Source organism: Dasypus novemcinctus, chromosome 9, assembly GCF_030445035.2.
Source record: "Dasypus novemcinctus isolate mDasNov1 chromosome 9, mDasNov1.1.hap2, whole genome shotgun sequence".
NCBI lineage: Eukaryota > Metazoa > Chordata > Mammalia > Cingulata > Dasypodidae > Dasypus > Dasypus novemcinctus.
Genome location: NC_080681.1, coordinates 131,033,744 through 131,049,202, shown reverse-complemented (window position 1 = coordinate 131,049,202; position 15,459 = coordinate 131,033,744). Strand labels below are relative to the sequence as shown.

The window sequence follows — 15,459 nt, the reverse complement described above, 5'->3', positions numbered from 1 at the left end:
GCCTGGGGTGCACCGCGAGTCACCACACGGCATTGCGCCGACTCGGGCGCAAACCGGGTCAGAACACCAGCCCTGGAGGACCTGTGGGTCACACGGGGGGCAAGTGGCAATCTGAGGTTGCTATAGGAGGATGTCTGGGAAATGAGATTAGTTTTAACTGAAATAAGCACAAGAATGTCCTTGTTTTTGGAGATACTCAAGTATGTAGGAGTAAAGTATGATGTCTGCAATTTGCTTTCAAATAATTCAGCAAAAAATTATAATGCATGCCTACACACATACAGAGAAAGAAATGACAGCAAATGTTACCACTTAGTGATGCCAAGCAGTGGAATACAAGTAATTTTTAAAAGTTTTCTGTATGTTTGGATGCAGCACGACCACCTGCCAGCACCCCTCAGACAGAGGTGCCAGGAGAGGTTGGGGAGAGCCCTCCGTCTTCCGGAACCCGCCAGGTCCATGTTCTGCCCGCCAGGCAGCTGGCCTGTCACAGCGGGCCTGGAGAACCTGGGGCCCACCGGGCTGAGCACGGCAGTAGTTGTCCACAGCCCGATGGACTGCAGGAGGAGCCGAGCGGCCACCAGCCCTGTGCCTGCCGCCCTGAGTGGCAGGAGCTCTGCTTGGAGGACTCTCAATAAAGTGGGTCCAGGACCAACCCTGGCCCACAGCATCTCATGAGCAAAGCTACGTGCAAGGGGCACGGGCGCCCAGGTCTCCAGCCCTCAGCATTCCTTAAGCAGCTGGCCAGAGGGAGGAGGAGCCCTGTCCATCCGGGCAGACCCTGGACTTCAGTGGGAATGGTGGACAGCTCAGAGCTCAGCACCAACCAGCCTCACCTCATTTTCTGGATGAAAAGATCTCTTTCCTCTTGTATCTTATCTAAGTCGTTTAAGTTCCTTTGCAGTTGGAGTTCCTGATGTCTGTCTGCAGCGGCTGATTGCTTCTTACTTGTGTGAGTGTGAGCAGCTGCTTCTTTCACTGGACTTAAATAAATAGAAAGGGCATCAGATGCTGTTCACAGCCCATACGCCTCCCCACTCCTGAGCAGGTGTGACCCAATCCACCCACGCTAGAGCTCCACTTGTTGGCAGGGAAGCTGAAGCTCCTCAGGGTGGGGGCAGCACTGGTCCAGCCCAGGTTAATTACCCAGAACAACCGAGGGAAGCGTTCTTCTCAGCTTCTGGAGAAAGACCTTCAACCTCAAACTCTGGACTCTTTAATTTATCTTCTTCTAGAAATCAAGATGAGTTAAAAAATAAAGCAACCTATGTTGACTTAAGGGATTGAATCAGTAATCAATCTTCAAACAAAGAAATGTCCAGGATCAGATGGTTTCACTGCTAAATTCTCCCAGTTAAAAGAATATTTAACACCTACCCACTATTCCAAAAAATCTGAAGAGCAGGGGTTATTCTTAACTCACCTTATGAGGCCAGTATTACTCTGACACCAAAACCAGATAAAGATAGCCCAAGAAAAGAAAATTACAGATCAATATCTCTTATGAATACAAATGCAAAAATCCTTAACAAAATACTGGCAAACTGAATCCCACAGTATATTGAAAAGATTATACACCATGACCAAGTGGTTTATTCCAGGAATGCAAGGATGGTTCGACATAAGAAAATCAATCAATGTAATATACCTCATTAATAGAATGTAGGGGAAAAAAAACATGCTCATGTCAACTGACATAGAAAAGGTTTTTGCCAAAATCCAACCTCCTTTCAGGATAAAAACACTCAGAAAACTAGGAATAGAAGGGAATTTTGGAAAGTGGATGTAGCTCAAGTGATAGAGCATCAGCCTACCATATGGGAGGAACTTGGTTCAATCCCTGGGGCCTCCTGGTGAAAAAGAAGAAGAGAAAGCGTGCCTGCGTGGTGAGCCAGTGCCCCGTGAAAGCAAGACACACAGCAAGATGATGACGCATCAAAAGAGAGACAAGGAGAGAGTCAAGGTGAAGCGCAGCAGAGACCAGGAACTGAGGTGGTGCAATTGACAGGGAACCTCTCTCCCCATCAGAGGTCTCCAGGATCGAACCCTGGTAAATCCTAGAGAAGAAAAAATGAGAAGAGACGATAACACAGACAGCAAAAACAGCAGGGCGTGAAGAGGGGAGGGGGGAAAATAGAGAAATAAATCTTTAAGAAGAATGGAAATTTCCTCAACATGATAAAAAGCATTTATAAAAACACAGCACTTTGTGTGATCCATGTATCTTAAAAAAAAGAGATTAAAAAAAAATTGTTATGTGAACCGCTCCCCTCCACAAAAGAAATACACAGCAAACATCAAACTCAATGGTGAAAGACTGAAAGCTTTCCCCTTAAGACCAGGAACAAGACATAGATGTCTACATGTTGTTCAACATTGTACTGGAAGTTCTAGCCATAGCAATCAGGTAAGAGAAAAAATAAAGATATGCACATTGGAAGGGAAGAAGTAAAATTATCTCTTTTTACAGAAGAAATGATCCTACACATGGAAAATCCCAAAGAATCCACAAGAAAGCTACTAGAATAAATGAATTTAGCCAAGTTGCAGGATACAAGATAAACATGAAGAAATCGGTTGGATTTCTATACATCAGTAATGCACAATCTGAAAAGGAACTAAAGAAAATTCTATTTAAAATAGCATCTAAAAGAATAAAATACCTAGGAATAAATTTAACCTAGGAAGTGAAAGACTTGTACACTAAAAACTATAAAATATTGCTGAAAGAAATTTAAAAAGACCTAAGTAAATGGAAAGACATCCCATGTTCATGGACCGGAAGTCTTAATATTGTAAGATGTCAGTATTGCCTAAGGGATCTATAAATTCAATGAAATCTCTATCAAAATTCCAGTAGCCTTTTTTTGCAGAAGTGGAATTGCAAGGGGCCCCAAATGGCCCAAACAATCTTGAAAAAGAACGAAGTTGGAGGAGTCACACTTTCTGATTTCAAAACCTACTGTGATGTTTTAGAAATTAACCAAGTATGGTAATGGCATAAGAATAGACATATAGACCAATGAAACAAATTTGAGAGAACAGAAATACACCTGTACATCTATAGCCAATTACTGTTTTTGAATAGTGTGCCAAGTCCATTGAGTGGGGGGAAGAGCAGTCTCTTCAACAAATGGTGCTGGGGCAACTGGAAAGCCACATGCGAAAGAATGGATTTGGACTCCTACCTCTCACTAAATAAAAAATTCAAAAATTTTTTTTCAATGAACAACAACAGCATTCACATTATTCTTGACTATCTAGGATAGACCATATGTTAGGTCACAAAACAAGTCTCAATAAATTGAAAAAATATTGCAGTCATACAATGTATCTTCAACAACAGTGGAATGAAGCTAGAAGTCAATAAAAGAGAAGAAATGGAATTTCACAAATATGTGGAAATGAAACAACATATTCTTAAGCAATGGGTTAAAGAGGAAATTACATGGAAAATTAGAAAATATCTTGAGGTGAAAGGAAATGAAAATACAACATACCAAAGCTTTTGGGATGCAGCAAAGGCAGTGGTGAGATGCAAATTTATAGCTCTAAATGCTTACATGATAAAAGAGGAAAGACTTCAAATCAGAAACGTAACCTTAAAACTGGAAGGACTAGATATCGAAGAACAAATTAACCCAAAGCAAGAAGAGGGAAGGAAATAACAGCAGAGATAAATGAAATAGAGAACAAAAAACAATAGAATTGGGAAGTGGACTTGGCCCAGTGGTTAGGGCGTCCGTCTACTATATGGGAGGTCTGCGGGTTCAAACCCCGGGCCTCCTTGACCTGTGTGGAGCTGGCCCATGCTCAGTGCTGATGCGCACAAGGAGTGCCCTGCCATGCAGGGGGTGTCCCCCACGTAGGGGAGCCCCATGCGCAAGGAGTGCGCCCCGTAAGGAGAGCCCCCCAGCGTGAAAGAAAGTGCAGCCTGCCCAAGAATGGTGCTGCACACATGGAGAGCTAACACAAGATGACTCAACAAAAAGAAACAGATTCCCAGTGCCGCTGATAAGGATAGAAGCAGCCACAGAAGAACACACAGCGAATCGACACAGAGAGGAGACAACTTGTGGGGGGGGGGGCGGGGAAAGAAATAAATAAAAATTAAATCTAAAAAAAACACAAAAAAACCCACAAAACAATAGAATCAACAAAACCAAAAGTTGGTCCTTTGCAAAGATCAATAAAATTGATAAGCCTTCAAAAAATTGATAAAACTTTTGTTTTTATTGACAAAAAGAAAGAGGACACAAATAATGAAAATCAGAAATTTAAAGGGGGACATTACAACTGACCCTGCTGAAATAAAAGGAACTATAAGAGGATACTATGAACTGTACTCCACTAAATTAGATAATCTAGATGAAATGGACAAATCCTTAGAAACACACAAACTACCTACACTGACTCAAGAAGAACTAGAAGATCTTAACAAACCAACTACTAGTAAAGAAATTGAATTAGTAATTTGAAAACCTTCCAACAAAGAAAGGCCCAGGACAAGATGGCTTTACAGGGGAATTTTACAAACATTCCAAGAAGACTTAATTCCAATTCTGAAAAAAAAAAAATTGAAGAGGAGAGAATACTCCTTAATTCATTCTACAAGGCCAACATCACCTTCATATGAAAGCCAGGTAAAGACAACAAAAAAGAAAATTACAAAATTTATTTGGAAGGGTAAGGTGCTCCGAATAGCCAGAAAGGTCTTACAAAGGTAGAGTGAAGTTGGAGAACTCTCACTTCACTTCCAGACTTTAAGTCAGATTATCTAGCTGCAGTGGGAAAAGCAGCATGGTACTGGCATAAAGATAGACACATAGACCAATGTAACTGCACTGATGGTTCAGAAACAGACCCTTATATCTATGGTCAAGTGATTTTTGACAAGGCTTTCAAACCCACCCAACTGAGGCAGAACAGTCTATTCAACAATGGTGCAGGGAGAACTGAATCTTCATATCCAAAAGAAAGGTAGAGATCCCTATCTTACACCTTACCCAAAAATTAACTCAATATGGATCAAAGACCTAAATATACAAGCTAGAATCATTAAAGTCCTAGAAGGAAATGTAAGGAAACATCTTCAAGGCCTGGTGGGAGTTTGTGGGTTCTTAAATCTTACATTGAAAGCATGAGCAATGAAAGAAAACACGGATAAGTGGGACCTCTTCAAGCTTAAACACTTTTATGATTCAAAGCACTTCATCAAGAAAGTGAAAAAGTATTCACCAAAACATTGCTGAAAAAAATCAGAGAAGACCTAAGTAAATGGAAAGAGTCTGTGTTCATGGATTAGAAGACTAGATATTGTTAAGAGCCATGGAGACGAAGAGAAACCTCCAGAAGCTGAGCCAGAAGTCACTGGAACCAGAAGTCACTGGAGCCAGAAGCTGAAAGCAGTGAGGTCCAGGGGAGAGGGGGAGACGAGCGGACCCCCACGTGCCTTGCCGTGGGAGAGAGGAGTCCAGGACAACAGCGGCTGGTCTGCTGAAGCCTTCATCTGGGCATTTTTCTTAGCCGTGAACAGGTAAGCTTATACCCCATAGAAAAGTCAACACATTTCTGGAATATTGCTTTGGCAGCCTTTAACAAACTTAAAAAATATGTTACAGTAAATATCTACAGATATAACACTTTTTAAGTGTGTAAAAAGGTTCTCAGCCAAAAAGAAAACAAAAAAGTTTGAGGATCACTGCAGACTTCCAGCAAAACACAGAGAATTAAACTTCTGCATGTATCTCCACTTCCTTGTGAAATTTCAGTAATAACAACAGGAAAGAAATTTTTAAAGGCCTAAATCTACAATGGCAGGGGGCAGTGGATGAGAAAAGTAGGCAAAGTTTTAGAAGACTAAAAACTTTAGAAGGCTCGTGGACCAGTTGAGACTGACAAAATGCCACAAAACTGAGAGATGAGCTGAAGGGGCTGACGTAAGGCAGGGACTGGAAACTTGAGTTTCTACAAGGCAATGGACTGCAAAAAACTGGGCCCAAATCAAGGCACATCTTAGAAAATTTTCAAATCATCAGAGATTATAAACCAAAAAATCTGGGAAACGGACTTGGCCCAGTGGTTAGGGCGTCCGTCTACCACATGGGAGGTCCGTGGTTCAAACCCCGGGCCTCCTTGACCAATGTGGAGCTGGCCCATGCACAGTGCTGATGCGCGCAAGGAGTGCCCTGCCACGCAGGGGTGTCCCCCGCATAGGGGAGCCCCATGTGCAAGGAGTGCGCCCCGTAAGGAGAGCCGCCCAGCGCAAAAGAAAGAGCAGCCTGCCCAGGAATGGCACCGTTCACACTTCCCATGCCGCTGACGACAACAGAAGCGGACAAAGAAACAAGACGCAGCAAATAGACACCGAAAGCAGACAACCAGGGGAGGGGGGGAATTAAACAAATAAATAAATCTTTAAAAAAAAACCAAACAAACAAAAAACCCAAAAAATCTAAAAGATTCCAGGAAAAAAACAACAACCAGTCACAGCCAATGGATTGAGATAAAAACGGCACTAGAAGTCTCAACAGTGATGGTGGAAACTAGAAAACCACGGCCTCCCGCTTCAGAGTTCTCAGCCATTGTCTATCCTTCCTTCTGGTGAAGTGCCCTCGGAGAAAAACTCTGAGGTCACGATACATCATCTCCCTGAAGGGGCAACCATGAAGCGCCTGATCTGTCTGCCTCGTTGCTGGAAGTGGACTTATTTTGGAAAGGTTCTTCCTTACCGTCTTCCACAAAGCCATGTAGCATCTCCTCCTTAAGGAAAAGGCCAATATCTTCTTCCATTTTGGGAGCAGAAATTAGCTACAAACAACCATAAAAAATTATTTCATACTTTCCACTACATAGCTTCTGAAGAATTACCAGATACAGGTCAACAAGAGCACAGACCACTTCCCACCCCTCGCCTCAGCCCCTGGTATCCTCTAGTCTACTTTCAGACTCTATGAATTTGCATATTCTAGATATTTCTTGTGCATGGAATCATACAATATTTGTCCTTTTGTGCCTGGCTTAATTCACTTAGCATAACGTTTCAAGGTTCATACGTGTTGTGTCATGTATCAGAACTTCCTTTTTATGGCTGAAAATATTCCACCATATGGACACACCACATTTTGTTTATCCATTCATTCGTCACTAGACACGTGGGTTTTTTTCACCTTTGGCTATTGTAAATAATGCCTCTATGACAGATTTGTTTTTAAACCCACAAATTGGATTATATAAGAATTAAAAGTTTCTGTTATGAAAAAACATTAAGAAAATGAATAGATAAGCTACGTACTAGTAAAAATATTTGCAACACATTTCTCAGAGGTCTTGTATCTGGAATATATAAAAAGCTCCAAACAATCAATAATATAAACAAAAATCCTAATGTAAGGAGGGCAAAGATTTAGAGCAGACAAGACAGAAGGTGTGCAAATAGCTAATAAAAATAAAATTTGTGCATCATCATTAGTCATTGGGAAATGCAAATTAAAACCACAATGAAGGCAATGGCTGCACAGCTCTGGGAGGAAAGAGAGAGCCTCTGAGTATCCATTTTGGATGGACTGTGCAAGGCACATGTAACACAGTGAACCCTGTGATGGAAGATGGACCGTGGTTACCAGTACAAACAGGAGAGTGTTCTCTCGTGAACTGTAACAAATGTACGCTGCTAATACATGGTGTTAATAATGGGGTTGTGTGGAAAATATAAGCCAAATATAAGCTATGGACCATAGTTAGTTCTAATAGTCTGATCTTCTTCATAATCTGTAACAAATGTTCCATGACAATGTGGGGTACTGCTGGTAGTGGTGGGGGGGTGTATGGCCATTCTGCACATTGTGCATGGTTGTTTTGTAGGCTCACAACTTCTCTAATAAATAATATATATTACTAAAAAAACAACAAAAACAAACCCACCATGAAACACTGCACACCTATTAGAATGCCTAAGGTTAATAAGTCTGATAACATCAAATGTTGACAAGGATGTGGGGTGATTGGAGCTCTTACACCTTGCCACTGGGAGTGGAAGATGGTACGTTGGAGAACTGTTGGGCAGTTTCTTATATAAAGTTAAATATATGACCCAACAATCTACTTTGAGATATTTACCCAAGAGAAACAAAAGTATGTCCACAAAAAGACATGCATAAGGATGTTTATAGCAGCCTTATTCATAATAGCCCCAAACTGGAAACAATCCAAATGTCCATCAAAATAAGAAGGGATAAACAAATTATGGCACATCCATTCGCTAGACTAATAGGCAACAATAAAAAAGAACAAAGTACTGACAAAGGCAACATACGGGAATCTCAAAACATGTTAAGCAAACCAGACACAAAAGAATACATATGGAATCCAAATACAGGCAAAACTAATTGATGGTGACAGAAACCAGGTCGTGGTTTTTGGGTTAGAGATGGGGGGCGGTGGGTGGAAGAGTTTGTGGGGGGTGACTAACTCTTGTTTTGGGTAGAGGTTATGCTGGTGTGTGCAAATGTCAAGGCTTGTGGAAATGAACACTTGAGATCTATGCATTTGATTATATCTCAATAAAACGCACACACATAGCCATGGATCAAAAATAGTTCTTAGATACAATATGTTTATCCTTTGGGGAGTGTTGGGGACTTGCCTGCTGTGGAATCTCGGGTGTTGATGCATTGAAATGGAAGACTTTCGTGTTTTTTAAAAAATATTTATTATTATTTATTTCTCTCCCCTTCCCCCCGTTGTCTGCTCTCTGTGTCCATTCACTGTGTGTTCTTCTGTGTCAGCTTGCATTCTTGTCAGCAGCACTGGGAATCTGTGTCTCTTTTTGTTGTGTCATCTTGCTGCATCAGCTCTCCGTGTATGTGGCACCACTCCGGGGCAGGCTGTGCTTTTTTTTTCATGTGGGGCGGCTCTCCTTGCAGGGTGCACTCCATGTGGGGCACCCCTACATAGGGGGCACCCCTGTGTGGCACGGCACTCCTTGCGCATGGCAGCACTGTGCATGGGCCAGCTTACCACACGGGTCAGGAGGCCCCGGGTATTGAACTCTGGACCTCCTATATGGTAGGCGGACGCTCTATCAGTTGAGCCACATCCACTTCCCGGAAGACTTTCATTTAAAGGAGCAATGTTAAGCACAGAAACTTTCAGTACTAATTTTTTTTTTCTTGTGAAATTTAATTTAATGCCTGGCTTCGGTTTATTTTCTATTATACCTAAAATACATGAATGTTTTTTAATACCTATTAATCACAGCATGCTTGCACCATAATTAATATAGAAAAGAGTTGATAAATGCTCGCCAGTCAATGTACCTAGCATGGAAACATATTGTATATTAAGAATGTGCACTACTTCACCTTAAAGTAATGGGTAAGACTAGCTAAAACATATACAAATGTTGATATTATGTTTGAGACACCAAAACTATAGAGAAGGAGTTTGGTTTTTATTGCTTAACTCATAACAATTGCTTCAGAATAGTTCACTGAAAAATATTTTTGATGTCTAATAATGTTTCCAAGATACTTTATTAATAAATCAATGACAGCAATTTAGTTTTTAGTAGACTATATTTTAGAGCAGTTTTAGGTTTTCAGAAAACTGAACAGAAAGTACAGGGTTGCCATGTACCCCCACACACCTGCACACACACAGTTCCCGATTCCAACACGCATGAGTGTGGTGCAGTTGTTACAATTGAACCAGTACTGATAAGTTGCTATTCACTAAAGGCCACAATCAACATTTTGGGTATCTCTCCGTGTTGTGTGGTTCTGTGGGTTTTGATAACTGCATCATGTCTTGGATCCACCATCACGGTATCATATAGAGTAGCTTCACTGCCCTAAAAATGCCCATGGCCCCCTCCGCATCCCCGAGCTCTTCACTGCCTTTGAAGTTTGGCCTTTTCAGAATGTCCCTGAGGTGGAACCATGCAGTTTGGAACCTTCCAAACCGGCTTCTTTTACTCAGCAACTTGCACTTAAGGTTCCTCCGTGTCTTTTTCGTTGCTTGATGCATCATTTCTCTTTATCACAGAATAATCCTCCATCATATGGATGCACCAGTTTGTTTTCCATTCACCTAGTGAAGGACAACTTGGTTGCTTCCAGGTTGGGGCAGTTATGAATGAAGCTGCCCTAAGCATTCGTGTGGACACAAGCTGCCGACTCCTTTGGGTGAACGACTGGGAGCGCCGTTGCTGAACTGTATGGTAAGCCTCTCCTCTGTTTAACCTTGTAGGAACGGCCAGGCTGTCGTCCCGAGTGGCTGCACCATGTCTGCACTCCTGCCAGCAGGGAATGAGATTTGCTGTTGCTCTGCGCCTCTCTAGCAGGTGTGCAGTGGGGTCTCGTTGTTCTAATTGGCAACCCCCTAGTGACAAACGAGGCTGAGCTCTTCTCAGGTGCTCGTTTTCCATCTGCACAGCTTCCTTGCTGAGCTCTGTTCAGACCTTTGGCTCATTTTGTAACTGGGCGGTTTGTTTTCTTATTGTGGAGTCCTAAGACTTCTTTGTATATTTTGGCAAGAACTTGTTAGTCAGACATGTTTTGCAAATATCCTGCCCCCGTCCGTGGCTTACCTTTTCATTCTCTTGGTGTCTCTAGTGCTTGTGGTAACGTGGCTCATCAGTGTGTCAGCCACGGCCCTGAGAGTGACCAGCGTCGCCGGGTGAAATCGCATCTTAACTTTCCTAAAAACCTTGATGAGCTAACAAGATACTTGGAGTGTGTCAGGTCAAAGTTGAAATGAAGGGAGGAATAAATAGACTAAATGACCTATGGAAAAACACCTTAAATTGGATTTTTAAGAAACATGATAAAAACCTAACTCTCTACTATCAACTCAACAAATCAACGATTTTGGAACTCTGGAATCTCGTGGAGTACTTGTAGTACCTAGGAAGAGCCAGATGAAGAGGCTGGGAAATTTTGGTAAGAGACATTTGAAAACACAAGCTTATAAAAGCATTTAAGAATCAGAAAAAGATACACTGTACAAAACTATAAATAGAAAACTAGGGCACTAATATAGAAACCAGACAAAATACTTCAGGTAAATGCAGTATCGGCAATAGAAAGGGTCACTTCAAATCACATGTTTGACTCACCAGGAAAAGATAAGAATTTAGTGGTAAAATGCATTCAGTAACTTAGCCACAAAATAAATAAAGCAAAGCTTGACAGAGTAAGGAGTAAAAGACAAAAGTACAACTGTAATGGGAGATTTTAATACACCTCTCTCAGTAACTGATTAAAAAATCAGATAAAAAGATCAATAAGGGAAGTGGACTTGGCCCAGTGGTTAGGGCATCCGTCTACCACATGGGAGGTCCACGGTTCAAACTCCGGGCCTCCTTGACCCATGTGAAGCTGGCCCATGCACAGTGCTGATGTGTGCAAGGAGTGCCCTGCCATGCAAGGGTGTCCCCTGCATAGGGGAGCCCCACGCACAAGGAGTGTGCCCTGTAAGGAGAGCCGCCCAGCGTGAAAGAAAGAGCAGCCTGCCCAGGAATGGCGCCGCACACACGGAGAGTTGACACAACAAGATGATGCAACAAAAAGAAACACAGATTCCCGGGTCCGCTGATAAGGATAGAAGCGGTCACAGAAGAACACACAGTGAATGGACACAGAGAACAGACAACTGGGGGGTGGGGGGAGAGAGAAATAAATAAAAATAAATAAATCTTAAAAAAAAAAGAGAGACTTAGAAGATTTGAACATCCTGATTAACAAGTTTAATGTTACAAACATACACAGAACATAATAAATAACAACTGTATAATTTTAAAAGTTCCTTTAAAGGACACACACTGTATTTACAAAAGACATTTACTGGTCCTGAGCAGATAGCAATAAATTTCATAGGTTTGAAATCATAAAAACTTGTTAACTAACCCAAATCAGTAACAAATAGAGAACTATAAATTCACCAGTTTTGGAAAACAAGAAACACACTTCTAAATAACCCATGGATCAGAGAAAAAAATCATAATGGGAATTATATTTTGGATTGAATAATATTGAAAATACCACATATCAAACTGAGAGTAGCTGAAGTAGTACAGAATACATTGGTAACCTTAAACGTATCTACCAAGAAAGAAGACAGGCCGAAAAAATTAGTGTGCTAAGCATCAGATTCAAGAGTTAGAAAAAGAAGAGAGAAAATAAAGATAATACTAGAAATTAATGCAACAACAAAAGCATGTGATACAAATATTTGTCAAAGCTGAAAGTATGTACTTTGAAAGCACTGATAAAATTGACAAATTTCTAATGAAACTGATCAATAAAAAGAGAAGGAAAATGCTCATATCAGAAAAAAGAATAACTACAGATGCGTCAGACATTAAATGATTATAAAATATATTATGAACAATTTTATACCAATAGATTTGGAAATTTAGAAAATGGACAAATTATAAAAATATTACTAAATAAAACTGTTTCAAGAAATAAGTGCAAAACCTGAAAAGTCCTCTAAGATAAAAGAAATTCAATCAATAGTGAAATAAATTCCCACAAAGAAAACTCTAGGGCTAGAAAGCTTCCATGTCAACTTCTACCACACATTCAAGGTACAAGATACTCCAATTTCACACAAACTCTCTCAGGAAAGGGAGCAAGAAGGTCCATTCGCTGGCCAATTTAAGGACACATACTTAACTTTTTGATACCAAACCCTGACAATGAAATTAGAGAAAGGAAAACAGTCCAATCTCACTTGTGAACACAGACCTAAAAAGACAAAACAAAAGTGTTACCAACACAAATCCAGCCATACATAAACAGGATAATATATCATGACCAGGATGGGTTTATTTAGCATTAGAAGTCAACTAATTTAATCCAACAAATTAACAGTCCAAATGAGGAAAATTATATGATTGACTCAATAAATACAGAAAATAAGTATCAGATATTGCAACATCCTATTTATAATTTTTAAGCATGTAGCAAACTTGTATTAGAAGCAAACTTCTTTGATGTGGTTATATATATAATAACCTATAGCAAGAGGATTATGGGAAGATGGTGAAATAAGAAGCTCCAGGAATTGGTCCCTCCTCCAAAATAACTGCTGAACTCACAGGAACTGTCTGAATCAACTGTTTTGGAATTCTGGAATCTAATGGAATACTCACGGCATCCAGGGAGGAGCTGGATGAAAAGGTTGGTAACTGTTGGTAAATGTTAGTGAATTCCACTTTCCATGCAGTGGCTACCACCCCCCATCCCCCAACAGAGTAGCCGGCAGCCCATGTTTCTGGTGCAGCTTGTTGATGTCAGGGTAGGTGTATTAGTCAGCCAAAGGGGTGCTAGTGCAAAATACCAGAAATGAATTGGCTTTTATAAAGGGTATATTTTGGGGTAGGAGCTTACAGATACCACACCATAAAGCATAAGTTACTTCCCTCACCAAAGTCTATTTTCATGTGTTGGAGCAAAATGGCTGCCGACGTCTGCAAGGGTTCAGGCTTCCTGGGTTCCTCCCTTCCAGGGTCTTGCTTCTCTCTGGGTTCAGGGTTCCTCTCTTCTCAGGGCTTGCTTCTTCCTGGGCTTAGTGTTCCTCTCTTCCTGGGGCTTGCTTCTCTTTCCTCTGTGAGCTTACTTCCTGGGGTTCCAGGTTAAGGTTTCAGCATCAAACTCCAACATCAAAACCCCTCAACTCTGTCCTTGCCGTGCCTTTTATCTGTGAGTCTCCACCTCCCTTGGTGGGTGGGTACTCAGCGCCCTAATGATGTGGCCCAATCAAAGCCCTGATCATAACTCAGTCATGCTCAGGTATAGACCAGATTACAAACATAATCCTATTTTTGGAGTTCATAACCATATCAAACTACTGTGGTAGGCAATAAGAACTTGGTCCTCCTAAACCAGGGCTGTGTGGTCTCATAGCTGATCATTGCTTTTGACTGCTGGACACCAGCACAGAGGGTAGTCATTGTTTCTATAGGCAGAAGTGTCAGAAGAGTCCCCTGTTCTTTCTTCCTTTCACCATTTGGGAGCAAATAGTTTAGAAAGGTCACAAACAGACCACTCCAGCCCTCAACAAGAAAAAATGCCAGCAATCCCTCAGAGTGGGAGAATTAGATTTCCAGAGTTACAACAACATAATGCTCAGAATATCAAGACTATCAAGAAAAAAATTACAAAACACACCAAGAGACAGGAAAGCAGGGCCCATTCACAGGAAAAAAAGAGCTGTACAGAAGCCACCCCTGGGAGAGTGCAGCCACTGGACTGTTAGCCAAAGGCATTCCTGAACCAGCTGCATCGAGCATGTTCAATGAGCTAAAGGAAACTACGGACAATGAACCAAAGAAAAAATTAGGAAAATGCCTGAAAAACATAAAGAAATACAAATTATAAAAAGAAACCAAACAGAAAATCTGGAGCTGAAAATTACAATAACTGAAAGGAAAATTCACCAGAAAAAGTCAACAGTAGATTTGAGTGGCAGAAGAAAGGATCAGTGAACTTGAAGATAAGACAATTGAAATTATCTAGGGTGAAGAGCAGAAAGAAAAAAAAAATAAAAAAGAACAGAATCTGATGGACCGGTGGGATACCATCAAGCACACCAATATGTGTGTCATAGGAGTCCCAAAAGGAGAAGAAAGAGAGAAAGGGGAGGAGGAGAAAGTATTTGAAGAAATAATGACTGAAAACTTCTTAAATCTGGCAAAAGACATGATATCTTAGTCTGCCAGGGTTGCTATAACAGATACCATGCAATGGGTTGGCTTAAAAATGTGAATTTATTGTCTCATGGTTTTGGAGGCCAGTAGTCCAAAATCAAGGTCTTGATAGGCCATGCTTTATTTTAGAGTCTGTACCATGCTGGTGGCAGCACAGGCTACTGGAGTTCCTTGAACTGTATCTCTGCCTCTGTTACCTGGAGACCTGCCTCGTTCTGTAGCTTCTGGTTTATGGTGTCTTCTGACTTCTACTAACTGAGTGTGTCCAAAGTTCCTCTGCATAGAAGACTTCAGCCATTTTGGATTAAGGCCTCCCTGCTTCAATTTGGCCTCATCTAAATAGGATCTTCAAGATCATATTCACAAATATGTGTACACCTTAACTAATAACAACATCATCAAAGGTCCTATTTGCAAATGGGTTCACATCCACAAGACCGGGGGTTAGGATTTAAACGTGTCTTTTGGGGGACATGATTCAATCCCCATCATATGAAAATACACATCCAAGATGTTCAATGCACTCCAAGCAGGGTAAATTCAAAGAAATCTATAGCAAGGTATGTTTTAGTAAAATTGTAAAGGTCCAAAGGCAAAGAGAATTTGGAAAGCTGCAAGAGAGAAGCAACTCATCATGAATGAGGGAACCTCACTAAGAGTAACAGGTGAAAAAAAGAATGAAAGAGGACCCTATCTCACTCCCTATACAAGAATCAACTCAAAAAAATGGATCAAAGACCTAAATA

The 15,459-nt window shown here is 41.0% G+C and overlaps 1 protein-coding gene across 1 annotated transcript in view; it reads right to left on the bottom strand.

Moving 5' to 3' along the window:
- Window positions 1-15,459, bottom strand: part of CFAP74 (cilia and flagella associated protein 74) — a 115,811-nt gene that overhangs the window by 79,594 nt on the left and 20,758 nt on the right. Inside the window, 3 exon segments of the mRNA XM_071217179.1 lie at window positions 837-983; window positions 1,147-1,231; window positions 6,732-6,810. Of these exon segments, the coding sequence (XP_071073280.1) occupies window positions 837-983; window positions 1,147-1,231; window positions 6,732-6,792 (293 nt within the window). The 5' untranslated portion in view covers window positions 6,793-6,810.